Below are 19027 nucleotides of genomic sequence, written 5' to 3' on the forward strand. Positions count from 1 at the left end.
ATATATCAAACAGGGCTGATCTCAAACCTACATTATCCTAATGCTCTATGGTGAGAAAACAGTAAACTCAGTTCATGTAAAATATAGTAGGTGTTGTGTGTATCCTTATATGAAATATTTTGTATAGATAATGCAAGTTAAAATATATTGCATTATGTAATAAAATGCAATCTAGAAATATAATGATCATTTCATTGAAGCATAAATTTATCCAGTTTAGCCTCCTGAATTAAATTCACCCTAGTCACATTAGATGTAGCCCCTATGTTGCACCAGACCTGGCCTACATCATAGAATGGGACAGGAAGCCTTTGTCTGGGGGGTGAATCATAGATTACCCAGCCTTCCTCATTTTTTTTTTTGTCCAGTTATTTGGCATCCACATTATAACATTCCAGTGGTTTGATTTTTTTCCAGTTAAAAGACAGGTGTCAGCGATTCGTGGAGGAGAGAATTTGATAGTGAATACAATAGACAAATTAAGAAGAAACATGAGTCACATGAGTTCTTGGTACAGTCAAGTACTTCCCTGCACATTAACATTTTTAAGTTCAGTAATTTTTGACTGAGTCCATAATGCTTTTAGCTCTCAAGAGTAGATTTTTTTTTTTTACTTTTTTTTTTGGTAAGAATTGTATTGCATGCATTGCCAAGACACAGAAGGCCAGCATTTAATTGGGGTCTTGAACTCAATTGTGTTTTCTGCAGTTGGTAAGCCTCACAAATGTGGATATTGTGGCCGAAGCTATAAACAGCGAAGCTCTTTAGAGGAACATAAAGAGCGCTGCCACAACTACTTGGAAAGCATGGGCCTTCCAGGCACGCTGTACCCAGGTAAGCGCTGAAGCTCCGAGGCTGGACGTGATCTCTCTCCCTCCCAGCACTGTGCATGTGCGGCCCTAGGAGCAGAGCTGTGGGCCTGCTCCCCACCATGGCTGAGAGGGAACTTTTTGACCAATAACATTGCAATTTCACTAGGAGCATGTTCTTCTTCTCCACTTCTCAGGTCTGACCAGATAGAGCTTGTCTTAAAACACCCTCCCTGTTCAAATCTGTAGAAACACCTAAAACAGTAGTGGCTCATGAAAATTTTTGGTTTTTTAGGTGTTGATTGGTGCTATGGTTTTTTTGTTTTTGTTTTTTTGTGGTTTTGACTTCTTTTTTTCAAATCTGGAGTCGTGGGCAGGGGCTATAGATCTATAATAAAGTGCTTGCCTAGCATGCATGAGATCCTAGGGTCGATCCTCAGCACAGCAAAAAAACGAAAGCACAGAAAAGTCTAGAGAGTAATAATTGTTTCTTTGTACTTAATAATTGGAACAAGATATGAAATCTGGTTTAAAATCTATTTTTTATTAAGTTGATCAAATATGGACTTCCAGACTGTGATTTCCATCATATCACTTCCAACCTATGATTTCCATCATAGGTTCGGATCAAGGGCAGAGTATCCACACCTGCCAGGAATGTGAAGGCAAAGCTTATTGGAAGACCCTGACAGTCGGTAGTATTGAGGCTATCAAGGAAGTAGAGGAAGTTGAATTAGTCTCCTGAACTGTGTTATGTATCTTGCATAACGACATAGCACTTGATTCAAGTCTTTAGATAATGCAAAGTGAAAGATGTAAGGAAAGTACTGAAGGAGGCTGATTTACTCATTTAGTAATCATTAGATTATAGGGTAGAAATCAAATTAATGGTTACAAATTTTCTAAGCCTCACTCAATGTTATGACAATTAGTTTATAAAGGAAAATTCATCAGAGTACACTCAGATTATTAATGGCAGATGAGAGCAGGAGAAAAGAATGGTCATAAGTCCTTATTCAGATTAGTCTTGGCATCAGCTTATCACATGGCAAGAGATAGTGTGGTCTAGTGTGGTCCCTCTTATTGAGCTGCTGTGGACCTGAGGCCCACGATTTCTCTGGGTCTCAGTCTTTTCACCTGTGAAATGGAAAAATTCTATGACATTATCATTTACCTTTCTTCAAAATCTAAGGTCAAGGTTGGAGAGGCATTGAGAGTGAGTGGAAAATGAGACAGTGAATGGAAAAATAATAATAATTTAATGGTAATTTAACAATTATCAATATTTTTGGCCAGCCCTAAGATAGAAGAATGGGGGAAGAGAATATAATTTTTTTAAAAAAATGTGAATACTCAGATACTTTATTTTTCTGTAAAAAATATTAATCAATGGGTTCTGGAAACAAGTGGTCCTAATGATGTAATTTATACACTAATGTTTAGTAAGCCATTTTATACACTCAACAAATATTTACTGAGGATTTATTAACTGCAATACCAAGCTCTGTTGAATGAAATAATCTGATGTAGACATAGATCTAAGACAAAACCAGTGCAATAAACAGACCCAGTGCATAGTGTTGTCTCTTTCCTCCACCCTTTTCATTGCTAAAGAAACAAGCTGTCACCTATAGCAGCCTGTGAGCTATTTTTTTCAGGAGAGAAACAACAGTCATTTCACGAGACCCAGGATTGAGTTTCATTGCTGAATCTGTTTCTTAATGCAATCCGGATATGTTAGTCAACTTTCCGTTGCTGTGACAAAACACTTAAGAAAATCAGCTGAAAGGAGGAAAGATTTATTTTGGCTTGCTGTTTCATAGGTTTCAGTCCATGGTCATTTTTCCCCTATTGCTTTGGGCCCATGATAGGACAGAACATCATGGCAGAGAGCCCAGGACAGAGCAGAGCTGCCCACCTCACAGCAACCAGGGAACTAGAAGATAGAGGAAGAAGTTAGGGACAAGATACAGGCTTCAAAGGCATATCCCACCATCCCTAGTGACCTGCTATCTCCAACTAGGCCCTAACTTTTAAAGTTTCCACCATCTCCCAATAGTTTCACCTGGGGACCAAGCTTTCCACACATGAGCCTTTGGGAAACATTCCAAACCACATCACCAGGCCTCATCTTTTAAATGTGAGCGATAGTGCCTGTCTGGTCATCCTCAAAGCAGTGTCCCAAGAAAAGCACAGGAGAACATGTAGACATGAGAACAAGCAGCCTTAATGTCCATACCAGACTTATCTCAACAGAGAAGTTGAAGTCTCTGATGGATGGACACCTCCAACTTGATTCTCCATTGATGTCTTTGTCATTAAGCTGGTGTGCCAGTGAGAGTTATTTTATGTTTTCATGTGGTGAGAATCAGTTTTAGCCTAAAATGTTAATCTGTTCCCATTGGTGGTCAGGTAAATGGGGAACAATACAGTAATGTCCTCATGTCCCTATTCTCAGTAGGTGTGAAGGCTCCTCTAGAAAGATGCAGTCATCTGATCTCAATGTGGCCACAGACAGAGATAGCTGTGCTAGCATTTAATGACATTGAGGTTTTCCTGCCTTTTGTTAAAGATGTGCAGCAAGATTTAAATACCTTTAGCCAGTATGTGTGTATATGAGCTTTCTGACACCTGTTGCAATTTCCTAATATCTTGATATGTCAAATAAAGTGTCAGAAGTAATAAATGTACAAAGACAAAAGTTTGGGTCTTGCATTTTTGTGTCTTTTAGTTAGTCATTGGTTGGCCTCATGCTTGGGACCTATGGCAAAGTAGCAAATCATGACATCACCATGAGCCAAGGGAGCAGGGAAGTAAGGGTCTGGAGCCCCACAGTGCCCTTTGAGGGCATGTCCCCAGTGACCTAAGGCTCACTTAAAACCCTACCTCTCAAAAGTTCTAATACCTCCCACCAGTGTCACCCTGGGGACTAAGCCTTTAACAGTGTGCCTTTGGGCAGCCAAAGATAGCTTTATTTTTACCATTGTTGACACCTATCCCTTGCAGGCATACAGTAAGTGCTAGTTTAAGGAACTTTCAGCATTGAGAGGATCCATCAAAAGAACTTTCATGAAAGTTAAATGCTAGACTACATGCAGGACTGGGAGGGCAGGGGAGTTCCTGGGTCTTGGTCATGTCAGCTGGGTTGTGCCAGGGCCAGTTGAACCTGCACCTTCTTTGGCTTCTCCCCTCTCTTGTCCCCCACATCCCTCAGAGACCAGCCCTCATCAGTGCTCAGAGGGACTGTTGAGTAATCTCTTGGCTCCCCAGCCCCTTTTCAGCTGGGTCCATTAAGTAAATACAATGCCTAGTTTAAAGAATGTAAAGTAAGATTTATTTTTCTGACTATAATTTTCCTTAGTAAAAGGCTTTTGGTCACCTGTTGCAATTTCCTAATATCTTTATGGAAAAAAATAAGTGTTTCTTGAACATCAAGAACACAAATTGAGGAGTAAGTAAGGATGATGTAGCTAGAGATTCTAGAGCTTTAGGTTCACGTTTCCCTTACTACGGTCAGCTCTGGGGGTCAAAGCCTGTGGTACGGTGGGGAGAAATCCCATGTGAGATGTGAGGGCATTGCAGACTGGTCACTGGGCCTGTTTTACAGAGGAGGATCATTTAAATGAGCATGTTAATTAGATAGGTGAAGTATAAAATGGGTAGCATTGGATTTTATGGATTTATGTATATCCTTCCTGTAAATTGGGGTGTGGGCTATACACCCTGACTTATTTGATTCACAGATTTCCACTGTTAGAAAATGAAATAAATACATCAGCAATATCATCCAAAACATGGGTTTTTGAAGTAGTGTTCATAATACCAATAAAGACATAAAATACTTGAGAATCCTTGTAGCAAAGAAAGTGACCAAACCACAACAAGGCAAGAAAGAGTGTGGAAGATTGCAGAGGGACAGCAGTGTGGACACAATCCATGGACATCCTCCCAAATAAAGGCATGGTTTTAATATAAAATTGCTTTGTAAATCTTGTTGGAATTAGGTAACCACATATGAATCTGGAAAAAAATCAATGAGAGAATTGGCAAGTCTAGCATTATATGAAAATGTGGCTATAATGTGTAGACCTCTTTGAAGAATATACAGGTAAATCAATATTAGAAATGAATACACCTAAAGACCTTGTGATAATCAACACAAAGTACCTGAGAAGGAGCATAAAGCAGAATGGGTGTTGGGGAATTGATTAGATACGTGGAAGGTGGGCAGTTTATATTTTCCTTAAACATTGGGATAAATTTCAGGGACAGGAAAGAGTTATATTTCAAAAATTCCAGCCATAAAAACTAGAAGTCAATAGATGCTATTATGCAGGATGCAAAGCTGTATCTTCAATTATGAAAAGAGGTAATATAGAAAAAGAGAGATGGACTAGAAAAAGCCTTAATTTGCATTTGCCTTCAGGATCTCTGTCTTCAAAGTATGCAGATGTTATTTGACTACCAAGAGTCTGCTCTGTGTTCAGGGATAAGGCGGTCTGGGTTCTGCCCTCACCTTGCCAAGATGTGCCAAAGGATCCCAAATGGCCATGTTCCTGCATCTTAGTTCTCTGTGCCAGTCAGTGGAGTCAGAGTCCTAAGTCTTTTCTAGATCTGAAAGTTCTTTGATTCTCAGAGGGCTATTGTTAGGATGGATTGAGGTTGTGGATTTGTATTTTGAAAGGTTAGAAGGACTCTTCAGAGGGACACAGTTACCTAATCTAGGCCCAGCCCAGGGTGATGGTGGTGGTACTTATTCTTTTGGTCTTGGGGATGAAGTGTGGTCATAGGAAGGAGCATGAGCAGGTGGCTGGTCTTTGACATTGTTATAACCCAGTCTCTGTCTGTCTGGCAGGGTTACTGGGAAGATTAGTCATAATCATAATTAGGAACGTCCTGGCTCTCTCAGGCACTTAACAAATGTCAGATGTAACACTGGACACGACAGACTCCTTTAAATCTAAGCCTTTCTAAACTGGCCTCTCTAACTGTCTTTGACTTTAGTCATTAAAGAAGAAACTAATCACAGTGAGATGGCAGAAGACCTGTGCAAGATAGGATCAGAGAGATCCCTCGTGCTGGACAGACTAGCAAGTAACGTCGCCAGACGTAAGAGCTCTATGCCTCAAAAATTCCTTGGTAAGAGTTAAAATCTTTGCTCTCTCTTAAAAAAAAATAACTATGTGGGTATTGTAGACTCAAGAGAAAATTAGTTGAGGGTAGAAGAAAGGGAAAAAAATCTTAGTTTTTGAAAAGCAAAAAGTGTTCAGCTTAATATGTCTTAGAATTTTTTTCCAATAAGTTTCTTTATATTGACCCCCCTCTCCCACCAGTTTTTCTCAGATGTGATTTTGCAAGCATCTGGGGCCCTTGGTGTGATCTGCCTGGGGTCACTGTCTCTCTGAGGGTGGCCAGGTTAGTATGCCCAGGATCAAGAGCCTGGAGGCCCATCACACAGTGAGACCCCTTCATGCCTGAACACCCTCTTTGAGCTTCAGATTCTCACTTTTCACAAGAAGCCCATAGCGCTCCCCTTGGCGGGGGGACCATGAGAGTTAATAAGAGGAATCGCACAGCAACTGGCCCCTGAGAGGTGCCTAGTGAAAGGGAGATACAGCTAGGACTATTATTTTGAGCATTCATTCCTTAAGAGGAAGAAATATGCAGAGTGAGGCTCCTCTTCCTTGAGAAGCTATTGCCTAGTGTAGACGATAGAAAGATACATCCATACCTGTCATCCAGGCTGGATGCTGGAAGGGCAAGGAGGACATGGAGGCAGGTGCCCCAGTAGCATTCATTAGGATCAGAGACCAGCCTACGGTCAGTACAGGGCCACTCATTAACCCTGTGGCCTCAGAAAATGACTCAGCCTCCCCAAGCCTTGGTTCTTTTTTTTTTTTTAATATTTTTTTTAGATGTTGGTGAACGTTTATTTAATTCATTTGTTTATGTGCAGTGCCAAGTATCGAATCCAGTGCCTCACACATGCTAGGCAAGTGCTCTACCACTGAGCCACAACCCCAGCCCCTTGGTTCTATTTTTATGTGACTCACAGAGTTATAGTGCACATAGCATGACCCCAAGGATGTGAGAAGGTTTAGAAATCCTCTCAACTATTATCCTGGAAAGAGTCATGTCCAGGAAAGATGACCAGTAGAAGCTTCATGAAGCTGAGAGGGATGTGAGAGAGAGGAGTAGGATTTCAGCACGTTATAGAATTTGGAAGAGCCGGGCAGGGTTCTAGACAGACAGATAAAGATAAGGAAATGGCAGTGGTGGAGGGGGAAGGAGTAGGGTTCGTGGGTCATGATGGAGGAGCAGGCGTGTTTCTGCCTTAGTTCAGGTACCCAGGAAGCAATGAAAGTAAAGTTGTCCCAGCAGGCTCTGGCCACGTGATGAACGGCCTTTGCATGCCAATGTGAGAGATGTGCCCTCTTTCAGAAGGCAGGAAAAGCACAGACGTGTTTTTAGTAGGAGCTTGAGAAGGAGAGACAGCAAGGACCAGAAATGGATTGGAAAAAGGAAAGTGAGGGAGTGATGGCATCAACAGAGACAGGAGGGAGGTTTGGTGAAAGAGAAACGGAGGGTCAGGGCAGGGATTTGGTGAAGGAAACAGTGGGTTTCACTGTCTAGAGTAGAGTAGTATACCATTTGCAGAAAAGATAAATCCAGGTGCTAGAATGAGAGGGAATTCTAGTTTTATGTGCTAGTTTTCAAGGACCTTGTTCAGTGAGTGGCCCACGAGAGACTGTTGCTGGGAGAGGGGATGGAGCTAGAAGAGTAGTTGATGAAGCCTGGGGCCCCAGAGGGCACTGCAAGAAGGGGAAAAGGATGGAGGGGAGGTCGAATTCTTGGGCATCAGCCTCCTTCTTGCAGCTTCAAATAGGGTTCCATTTTATTTGGGAGGAGTATTGGGGATTGAACTCAACCCTGAGCAACATCCCCTATTTTGTATTTTTATTTAAAATAGAGTCTCAGCGAGTTGCTTAGTGCCTCGCTGTTGCTGAGGCTGGCTTTGAATTCAAGATCCTCCTGCCTCAGCCTACCAAGGTGCTGAGATTACAGGCGTGCATCACCACACCCTGCTTAGGATTCCATTTTGATCTGTTGATTAAATAGAGGTTTGTCATAAATTGGTGGTTGAGAGAACAGGGCAGGAAAATATTCAGTTTAAAAATAAGTAAATGAGTAAAGATACTACCTGGAGACACCTTGTGGGGTGATGTAATTGTGAGCTGTATGACTGTGAGAGCAAGGGAGATTCTTCATTTCTTGAGCAGAGTAGGAGCAGGGTGCTGGGCTGAAGGAGGTTAAACTGTTAGAGTGAATGAGATTTCTGTAGCACCAAGTGCAGGGTCCCCGGCTCCTTCCCTGGGCAGGAAGCACCACTGGGAGGCTCCTGACGTAGGCAGTGAGCAAGGGTTTGATGGAGCAACCCGGAAGATGGGCAGAGAGGAAGCAGCAAGTGTGTCCAAGGGTTGTGAAGAGTTACTGACCCTGGGAAGTAGGATATGACTTCCTCTTTCAATTTAGGGACCTGGAGAATGCCATGTGATCTAATAAGTGCACAACTGCTTTAGCTTTTGGAGACATCAGATCAATTGGAACATCTGAGAAATTCTAACGTAGTCACCCCAGTGAGACCAGTGTGGATGTTGTCCTTATTCACATGCCTCTCTATTCAAAGGATAAAACAAAATGAGACCAAAAAGAAGAAGGGGGGGGGGAAGCACTCTAAGGGAGCAAAGCTCAGATGAGAGTGAAGGCTTCAGGGGAAAGGTTAACACAGGAGGAAGAAGCATCATGGGAACAGCTGGACCAGGGTAGCAGAAGCAGAGTCTGGAAGGAAGGCCTCACAGCTTCTCTGGCTTCTCCTGTTTCCCTGGGACTTGGTGATTGGCAGTTCAAGTCTGAAACTGTGCTTCTCGCGCATTGCCATCAATTATTCCTGACTGGTCACAGATTCTCCATCTCTAAAATGAAAAGGGAGATGGATCTCAAAGACCCTTTCTTTAACTCTAGAATGCTGTTTATCCTTCAGGTAAACTGAGAAGGAGGGTAGGAGTCCAGCTATTTATTACCTGCTGGTCCAGCAATGGTGCAGTTGCAAGAGCTCTGGTCCAGTTGCTCCAGGGTGCAGGTCCAGCTGTGCCCGTCAGGTGACCGGAAGCTGGTCTTGAGCAGTCTTAAATTTGGTGTCACCATCTCTGAAATGGGGTGGGTCTGCATCCCTTCCCCCTCCCCAGAGCAGTTTTTTGAGGATCATCAGGGGTACTACATGTGGCAGTGCTTTCAACACTAGAAAGCACATTGAAAAAGTTAAGATGGTATTATCTTCATGTTGAATAATGCTCAGAATGGTAAAGTTGAAATTATTGATACAGGAGCTATGACTAAAAATTTTAAATCAAATCTTGGCAGAGTATGAAGAAGGATTTGTTTTGCTAGCAACATTCCTCACTATTCTATCCATCAAAGATCCCACCCTCTAAGATCATCTGAAATGGTCAATAGGATCAGTGAATCCAGTGAGGAAAGGAGTTTATATTAAATAGTGGTGCTCATTCTTTTTTTTTTTTTCTCTTAAGTCTGTATGGTGATTGGGATGGGAACGTTTTTAAAATGCAAAAATCACAAAGAGGAAAATAATGATGATCAATATTCCTGCTAACCTTTATAAATTATCTTGGCATATTTTCTTTTTTACAAGAAGAAGACACCCTGTTGTATTATTAAAATGATACATGGTTTCAGTAAAAAAAAAATGATGCAAAGATTAATGTCTTTAAATCACCACAAAACCCAACATCCATAAATTACCAATATTAAATATTTTTCTCTCTCCTATATGTGAGTCAATAAGGTGATGAATAGGTGGATCAAGATAGATGTGAAATAAATACCTTCATAAAGACTCTATCATGTTAAACACATTTTAAATTTAAGAGATGATAAAGAACCCAGATAAAACTGGAGGACTGGCTGATCTTCAACTAAATAGTCAGATGGGAATATCATTTTTTTAAAGGATTACTCTAAGATTAAATATTTATTATGGCTGGGCAGAGGGGTGTACACCTCTAATTCCAGCAACTTGGGAGGCTGAGGCAGGAGGATCAGAAGTTTGAGACCAGCCTGGGCAACTTAGCAAGATCCCATCTCAAAATTAAAAAAATAGAAAAGGGCAGGAGATGAGGCTCAGTCCCCAGTTCTCTGTGTGTGTGTGTGTGTGTGTGTGTGTGTGTGTGTGTCCTGCACTTGGGCTCTCTCTGTCTGAGAAATAAGGGTATTATTCCACTTTCCAATGTTCACAGTTATATTATTGTTTTTACATTGTCCAACCTCAAAATATTTACGTTCTGCTCTTATTATCATTACTGACACAGTAGTTTAGCTATTTATTACCATCTGTATATTTAAACAGATTCAAGAATCAGGCCCAGTCCTTTTGCCACTTTTTCACTTTATTTCAGTTAATCTCTTCATGGAGTGGACTTGACATTCAACCAACCTTTTGGGAAAGGTTCCACAGCTAATCCGTTCCCTCCATCACTGTGAATGAGAATGTCCGCCTGTCAGCCCTGTACCAGGAGAGCATCCTGACGGACCTTGGTGGCGCTTCCTTTTTTACTTGGGGAACTCTTCCTCTTTTCTCTGAGAATTCTAGACCATGCCATGTTGACATTACTTGTTGAATATTGCTATGGAGATCTCTTAAGTCCAGTGTCCTTTTTTTTTTTCTTTATAGCAATTTTCATTTTTCCCTAAATGTCTTGAGAGCTCTTTCTTTACTAAAGTCACATGCCGTAACTGGGATGCATTCTGGTGTTTTGCATCCAAGTAAAAATTTTCTACCATTTTAATTTGAAGTTTCCCTCTTTCTCTCTTTATTTCTTAGCAATACACTTTTATGTATCTTTTATATTTATTTGTTATGATCTCTAGTTAGGGATCCAGTTATCCTTATATTGAATAATTTGTCTTCCATATCTGTTAGCATATCCTTAAGTTTTATTTTTATTTCTTTGTCTTTAATATTTATTCACTGTTATTACCTTGTGTTTTCCCTTTAAGTCAATAATTCAATTTTTAGCACATTTTGTTTTATTACCTTGCTGTTTCTTATTCATCCACTAAATGGATAATAATACTGATTTGGACTTCACTGTCCCAATCTGAAGTCCATTCATTCTTTTCCCTTTTTCCTTCCATTCTTTCCCTTTTTCCTTTTATTCTGTTCATTTTGAATGTTAAAACTCAATTTTTAAACATTGACTTCATGTCATGAAGCAATTATGAGGTATTTCATCTCCTTGAATTAGGTTTTTGTTCCCTAGGATGGACTTGATTTGTTTTACTTTCTTTCTTCCCTTGTATTGCTAGAAAATATTTTCATAGTAACCCTGACATTCCTTTTCATCTCGCTTATTCTACTTGGTCTGATATAACTTGATTGATGTTTCAACGTTCTTCCCATTGTATCTGAGACTTTTTTTTTCCTTTGAGAGCTATCGACATTTTTAAATCCTGAAAAAATGCCAAGGATGGGGTTGGGGGAGTTCAGGTGAGGCAAAGTGCTGCCTTTGTTAGAAGATGTTCCCTTGGCTCACTCTCTCTTGTTTTGAGATCTGGTTAAATTCCCTAAACCAGCAGCACTATAGTGCTTCCTGTCTCCACAGGGGACACTTTGGGGGTTTTGGGCCATCTTCTCCAGCAGCCTAAATCATTAATGTCTTCCTTCTGCCCAAGGGAACCAGCCTATCTGTTTTACTTCTCCAGTGTCATCTGGTTCTTGCTAACAGAGGGTTCAACAGTTCTTGATCAGAAGAGGAAACAGATGCTTATTTGAATCGTTTCTGTGTAAATATGAGGATATTAGGGAAAATGCTGAACATGTGGTTTGATTGATATCTAAGCATTTCAGAAATGAGATAAGAAGCCAAGAAGCTGAGCTTTTCCTCTATCTCATGCAAGAATTTTTTTTTTCTTTCCTTGGAGAGAAAGAGAGATATCTCATCAGGATGTGTTTTTATTTAGCTGATGGTTGTTGGTAAATTTCACTGGTTTTTATTTTTCTCCTTGTGTTGGATATTAAGGAAGAGTAATTCCATGGGTAACTTCAATATGCCATGATACCTGGAATATAGATTTGTTTTTTTCCTATACCCATTTGTTGTTGATACCAAGTCTTTAAAACAACAGACTTCAATGATTACTTAGGTAACCAGAGAACCACGACTTTGGGGAGAAACAAGATGTTTCTGTGAGAAAGCACCAATTTTGTTGTGGCTACACACTTACATTTAGCAGAATTGAGTACCAAGCCCACTCCCCTCCTCTCTTTGCCAATATTTGATAGGAGGATAGACTTGGGTACACACCAGAGTAAGTTCATTCTATTCTGGAGTTAGTGGAACAAGGCATATAGAACCTCAACACAAAAAATAAGAAATGTGCACGGTTTCAGGACTGCTATACAATTATGTCTAACCTTGGATGAAGGGAAATACCACTTCTTTGGTCCCTACCATTAACTGCGAAAAAATTTCATTTTATCCAGTTTCTGAGGGAGTATCACTGGCCACATCAAGTTTTCTTTCTGTAGGATCACATTGTATGTTATCAGGGCATGTGCCACTTCTGACCACCAATAGAGAGTAACAAATGAAACCAAGTTGTTACATGATGCATGTCCATTAAGAATAAGGAATGCAACCCAAGGAGACTTCTTAGTATGATAGGGCTTATATTCCTGGTCACTTCTTAATGGTCACAGACTGTTTAAAGAACTATTTGTAAATTTACAAGCTAGTAAGTAGTAGCTCAGGTGAAGGTGAGAACTACAGGTAAAATGGGGGGCATATTGGGATCCTACTCTGCCACCACCCTTAATAGCTACCATCACCCATAACCCAGATGCTGAGGAGAGTCCTGGTCACCACCTCACTTGTATCTATGAAGTCTGTTCTCTCCATAGTGACTGGAAAGTCTCCTTCTTCCTTCAAACCCTTCAATGGCTTCTGTTTTACTTTGGATGGTCTCTACTTTATCTAGCAGACCCTGTCCCTCCTGCCTACCACTCTGATACCACGCCTGCACCCAGGACTCTGGCCCCCAGACCTTCACTGGGTTTCATCAAAGCTCCAGGCCCCTTCTTTCCTCCCTTCCCTCTGGCTGTCCCAGTGCCAAGACACAAAAGCTCACTCAGCTGGCTGCCTCTTATGAGATAAGAATTCTGAGTGAGTCAGACACCGTGGTGCATGGCTATAATCCCAGCAATTCAGGAAGCTGAAGCAGGAGGGTTGCACGTTCAAACCCAACCTCAGCAAATTAGTGAGGCCCTAAGCAACTCAGCGAGACCCTGTCTCTAATAAAGTAAAAAAAGGCCTGGGGATGTGGCTCGGTGGTTAAACGCCCCTAGGTTCAATCCCTGGTACCAAACAAAAGGAAAAGAGTCATGAGTTATACTTCCATGACAAGCCTTCCTTTAGGGATGAATTATTTGGACCATCATGCTTTAATGTGTATGCCACTTGCTCTCTGTATACTGCTGAGGACAGGCAATATTTTCACTTCCTCACCTTTCATCCTTACTGGGCACTCAGATGCGTTGAAGAAAGGAAGGAGACAGAATGAAGAATAAAATGAAAAGAGCTCAGACATTGCCATAGGTGGCCTCAGGTGATCTGACTTACTCATTTACCATCACTGGATGTAACCCAAGTCAGTGGTCCTGGCAATAAGTGCAAAAGTGTTGCTTTAATCAATGAATTGGCTAATTAAGCCATGATTTCGTACTGGACTTAAAAAACAATATATTGAAAAGGTGTGTCTTTAATTTTATCTCATTATTAGACTGTACACTCCAAAGCTTATTACATAAAGCTTAATCTAGTCTCAGATTTCACAATTACCAGGGGAAGTGAACTTGCTTTAGTCAGTTCCCCATCATTATAATGAAATTTCTTGAGATAATCAAGTTATAAAGAAAGAAGGTTTATTTTGACCCACAGTTTTTGGAGGTTCTGTTTCAAGACTGATTGGCCCCTCTGCTTTGGGTCTATGGAGAGGTTCAAGATAGGAGCGCTTAGCAGAGAAAATCCACTCACCTCATGATCAGGAAGTAAAAGGAGAGGAGAGGGCTTGGATCCCTCTATTCCTTTCACCCACCCCAGTGGTCTGTGATTCTCCTACTAGGCTCCACCTCTTTTTTGTGTGGTGGGGGGATGGGGAGCGCCAGGGATTGCACTCAAGGGTACTCGACCCCAGACCTATTATTTTATTTAGATACAGGGTCTCATTGACTTGCCTAAGGCCTTGCTTTTGTTGAGGCTGGCTTTGAACTGGAGATCCAAACCACTGGAATTACAGGCTTGCACCACTGACCAGGCTAGGCTCCACCTCTTAAAGGTGCACCCACCTTTCAATAATGCTATACTGGGGACTAACCCTTTAACACATGGGCCTTTGGGGACATTCAAGATCAAGAGCTATAGCAGAGTTCATCTACTCCTACAAACTAATGATATGACATCATAAGTTCCTAGAGATCAAGGCCCAATAACCACTGAGTTCTCAGCAGTGGTTCCCTGTACATCAGGAGGGCTCGGTACATATTTAAAGAATAAATGAAAGACATGCTATTCTCCCCTGCAACTTCCTCAGTTCACCTCCTGCTTTCTACCACATGTTTCTGCTGCACAGTGTTTCACTGCTGCTGCCTGTGAAAGAAGGATGCAGAGAATGATTAGTCTTTTTTTAATAGTTGTAGATGGACACAATATCTTTATTTTATTTTTATGTGCCTTCCACATGCGAGGCAAGCTCTCTACCACTGAGCTACAACCCCAGCCCCAGAATGATTAGTCTTTAAGTATCCTTTCTACTCATCACAGGTTGGAGCCCACTTTCCTTTGCGTTATTTATAAGACATGTATGACTTTATTATAAATAATATTCAATCGCTGTATATTTGATTACATTTTATTCTAGATTATTAAACTTATGAATTTAATATGCATAATACTATTTTAAATAATCATTGCATATGATGAATAAATCATAATTATTATGTATTTTGAACACATTTATGATAAAGTTATTATAAATTACTTAGAATTCTCTACTAAAGACGCATCATTTAAAAGATTGATTTTTAAATTAAACATAATGTTTAATTTTAGGTTTAATGAAAGAGACAAGTATTAGTTTAGTCTATTGAAATGTGCAGTTTAAATTGACACAGATAATCTTTGGGTCCTTTATTCATTTATGGATTTATCCAGCCAGATTTTTTTTAAGTGCCTACTATGGTAGGACCCCGAGGGAGATGTCCAACGTCAGATGCTTCACTCAGCCTCCCCTCCTCTGGTCATGGTGTGTTCTGCCAGGCCGAGCAGGTAGTCCACCCCTCCAACACTCCAGGTGTAGCTTTCGCTCACTGTCACCTGCTTTCCACAGGGGAAAAGTGCCTGTCAGAAATGCCCTACGACAGCAGTACCAGCTACGAGAAGGAGAACGAGATGATGACGTCCCACGTGATGGACCAGGCCATCAACAACGCCATCAACTACCTGGGGGCCGAGTCCCTGCGCCCCTTGGTGCAGACACCTCCGGGGGGCTCTGAGGTGGTCCCCGTCATCAGCCCCATGTACCAGCTGCACAAGCCCCCCTCGGAGGGCCCCCCGAGGTCTAACCACTCGGCTCAGGACAGTGCCGTGGAGAACTTGCTGCTGCTGTCCAAGGCCAAGTCGGCCTCCTCGGAGCGGGAGGCCTCCCCGAGCAACAGCTGCCAAGACTCGACGGACACCGAGAGCAACACAGAGGAGCAGCGCGGCGGCCTCATCTACCTGACCAACCACATCAACCCTCATGCCCGCAACGGGCTGGCCCTCAAGGAGGAGCAGCGGGCCTACGAGGTGTTGCGGGCGGCCTCCGAGAACTCGCAGGATGCCTTCCGCGTGGTCAGCACCAGCGGCGAGCAGGTGAAGGTGTACAAGTGCGAACACTGCCGGGTGCTCTTCCTGGATCACGTCATGTACACCATCCACATGGGCTGCCACGGCTTTCGCGACCCCTTCGAGTGCAACATGTGCGGCTACCACAGCCAGGACAGGTACGAGTTCTCCTCCCACATCACGAGGGGGGAGCACCGTTTCCACATGAGCTAAAGCTGCAGCCCACCCCACCCAGAAAGCACAAGGACTGCCTCCCTCACCCACCTTCCTGCTGGCAGCATGGGCCTCACGGACCCTGTAATTTGGGGTATGGATTTTTAGGTGGCTTTTTTTTTTTTTTTTTTTTTGATTGATTGGGATCTGATTTGCTTTTGAAAACGAGATTTTTATTGCTAGAGGCAGGACTGCATCAGGAGCATTGAGAACTGTTCTCTTCCTAGACGTTCCTGTAGACTGCTAGCTAAAATTCCCTCACCTGTGGCTTCCTAGCATCCCCCCCCCTTCTCCAGTTAGTCTGGATTTTCAGAAAGAGTTCAATAAAACAAGCCAGTGCATGGGAAGGAGCATGGCAGTCCCTGTGCTAAGCATCGGGGTTCATGCACCCAGGTATAATCCAAGTCCCCAGAAGAGTGGGTAGAACCGGAGAGGTGTGGCCATCCCAGCAAACTGAACGGTGAGCAGCAGGACCAGCAACCCATGGTGAGACCAAAGACGTGGGCCACCAGCATCCAGAGCAGAAAGACTGCACTTTGTAAAAGTTAATATTGTCATATTCTACATAGGAAAATAAATCAGGAAAGGGTGTGGTACAGAGGGCTTCCCTAGGCAAAGGGAGAGGGGAAGGATTGAAGAGCCCTTAGACTGCTTCTCACCTTCTGAGGTTGGAAATGTTGCCCAGATGAATCTCTTGAGGCTTGGCGCCAGGTGGGATGAGCTCAGTGTCCCTGTGGGCAAATCTGGGGATCCCTAACCTCTGCTTTGCCATTTTTCATACTTGTAATGGCCCCAAACCCTATCACTACATTTTTAAATACTTGTCCTAAAATTTGGACCTTAATTCTTTTTTAACTTCCCAGAAACCAAAGCTTTCTTCAAGTTTCCACACTCATTTCTGTGGTCTTCCTCAAGATTAATCATACCATTAAAGTCATTACTCTCTACCACCTCAGCCAAAAAAAAAAAAAAAAAAAATAGCATACAGTTTTAAATGTTTACAGTACTTGTCTTCACCAGAACTGTCCAACGTCCACATAAACTTGTAGAAACCGAGAGGAAATTGTATGTTAGTAACTCGACATTTGGTCTAATCTAGGGATTCTTAGTGCTTAGCCCCACTGACATTTTAGGCTGGATAAGCACTGGTCCTGGACACTGTAGAATATTTAGCAGCATCCCTGGTCACTGCCCAGTAGATGCCTGCAGCACCCACAGCTGACATTGACAAATGCCTCCAGACATTTCCAAATGTTCCACTGGGGGAAAAAAATCACCTCTAATTGGGAACCACTGATCTAAATGAATTCTAAACCAGTCGAAGGTCTGGGCAGCTTTCCAAAGATAAAAAGCACTTTGAAGACTTTTCCCAGTCAGCAGTCTCAAGTTGGACTTGTGCTCCTTTAGAATGATTATAAATTCTATACGTGAGTTATTCCCTTTCAGTGTTCACAAATATACTTCCTCATGTGCACTTGAGTTTCATTGAAAGGACAGAGTTCAGAAAGATGTCATTCTACAGTCTTGGATTTCTTTGCTTCCAGAACAGTATAGCATTTTGAAACTGGAAATAAACAAAATTGTAATTGTAATAATTTAGTCTCTGCTACACCAATGCATTGAGTGAAGGAAGAGATGGAAGAACCAGGGCTATGGATGGCTTTGGTCAATATGCAGTTACAGAGACAGACACGCCTTATCCAAATTCATATACTCAAGCTGAGAACCTTCTTAGCTTTCCAGTTTGCTGGCAGATTTCACCTACCCTCTCCATTTTGATGCATCCCAGAAATTCAATTGGTTGAAGGGAGTTTTTTTTTTTTTTTCTAATGGCACTCAAGCAAGGCTTAAGCCAGAACTGTAAATAGTGGTCACGGGAGTTCTTTTCTAAAATGCTTTGCCCCTTCCTCTCACTGCCTTTTATAGCCAATATAAATGTCTATTTGCACACCTTTTGTTGTGGTTTTATATTGTAACAGCATTTTTTGAAACTATTGTATTTAAAGTAAGGTTTCATATTATGTCAACGAGTAATTAAATTATGTTTGAAAGGTGGCCATATTCTGTACCAAAAGTTGCTGAAGTTTTTCTTCTAGCTGGTAAAAGTAGGATTTTGCATGACCTCACACTTTTTCTTCTGTGGTTTGTTCTGTTGTATGATGGCATGAGTGTGTGTCTCAAGTACGGCTGTGTACTGAAGTGTGCCTACATTCCATGCTCTCCCATTGTGTTTCAAATAAATACCAGAGGTAGGAGGGTCCACCAGTAGCAGCTTGAGCTGTGGATGACAGCTAGCGCTGGTTCTCATTCCCTTCTCCTGCCTGTCATCCCTGCTTCCTGTGGAGTGCCTGGACTACGCTCCCTATCCCAGGTTCCCTCTGTAATTTGTACTTTAGAGTGTGTCCTTGTCCTAGTGAAAGAGTCACTAAATACCATTGCATTATCATTGCATTATCACCAAAGGGCATTTCCCAGCACCAATTGCTTCAGAAACCAGCATGTTCCATTTCAAATTTAGAATCAGTCATAATAAATAAATCTTAGAATCTTCACTGAGAAAGAGAGCTACCTGTTATGGAGATGTGGGTTTGTTTTATGGGTTTTTTATTTTCTATTTTGTGCTTTTATCTTCTTTTGTTTTGTTTGGACTGCAGTGTGATTCTCATAACATCCCCTTCTTGCCAAAACAAAATCGAGTTGAACTAGACTTACACAGACACATCATGATGCAAATGTATTTCTTCATTCTTCAGTTCTTCCATTCCAGCAATAATGAAGGGTCAACCCTATTTAAAACCCAGATCTCCCTCATTGCGTATCCATTTCAATGTTTCTTACTTTAAAATGAACCAAAATTAAACTGTACAGGTATCAGAAAAAAAAAGTACAGATGCTTTTGGTGCAGGAGCACTCACTGTGAACAAGTGTAACCAGATATTAATATGCAATATTGTTCTAATACTTTCTAATACACTTTTTTTATAATATTCTGTGTGGTGATTGTTGAGGTCAAATCCTTTGTATCCAATACAGCTTTAGTTCTTCTCC

At 41.7% G+C, this 19027-nt stretch overlaps 1 protein-coding gene across 6 annotated transcripts in view; it reads left to right on the plus strand.

The window, feature by feature from the left end:
* Ikzf1 (IKAROS family zinc finger 1) overlaps positions 1-18734 on the plus strand; it is a 97036-nt gene extending 78302 nt beyond the window's left edge. For 4 of the 6 annotated variants that reach the window (XM_076836922.2, XM_076836918.2, XM_076836928.2 and 1 more), the window contains 3 exons: positions 709-834; positions 5814-5948; positions 15270-18734. In XM_076836922.2, coding sequence (XP_076693037.1) covers positions 709-834; positions 5814-5948; positions 15270-15979 — 971 coding nt within the window. In that variant the 3' untranslated portion in view covers positions 15980-18734. The remainder of the gene's footprint in view (positions 1-708; positions 835-5813; positions 5949-15269) is intronic. The other 2 variants (XM_076836930.2, XM_076836934.2) reach the window with 1 other exon arrangement.
* The last annotated feature ends 293 nt before the right edge of the window (positions 18735-19027 follow it).

This window comes from Callospermophilus lateralis, chromosome 1, assembly GCF_048772815.1.
Source record: "Callospermophilus lateralis isolate mCalLat2 chromosome 1, mCalLat2.hap1, whole genome shotgun sequence".
In the NCBI taxonomy this organism is placed as follows: Eukaryota; Metazoa; Chordata; class Mammalia; order Rodentia; family Sciuridae; genus Callospermophilus; species Callospermophilus lateralis.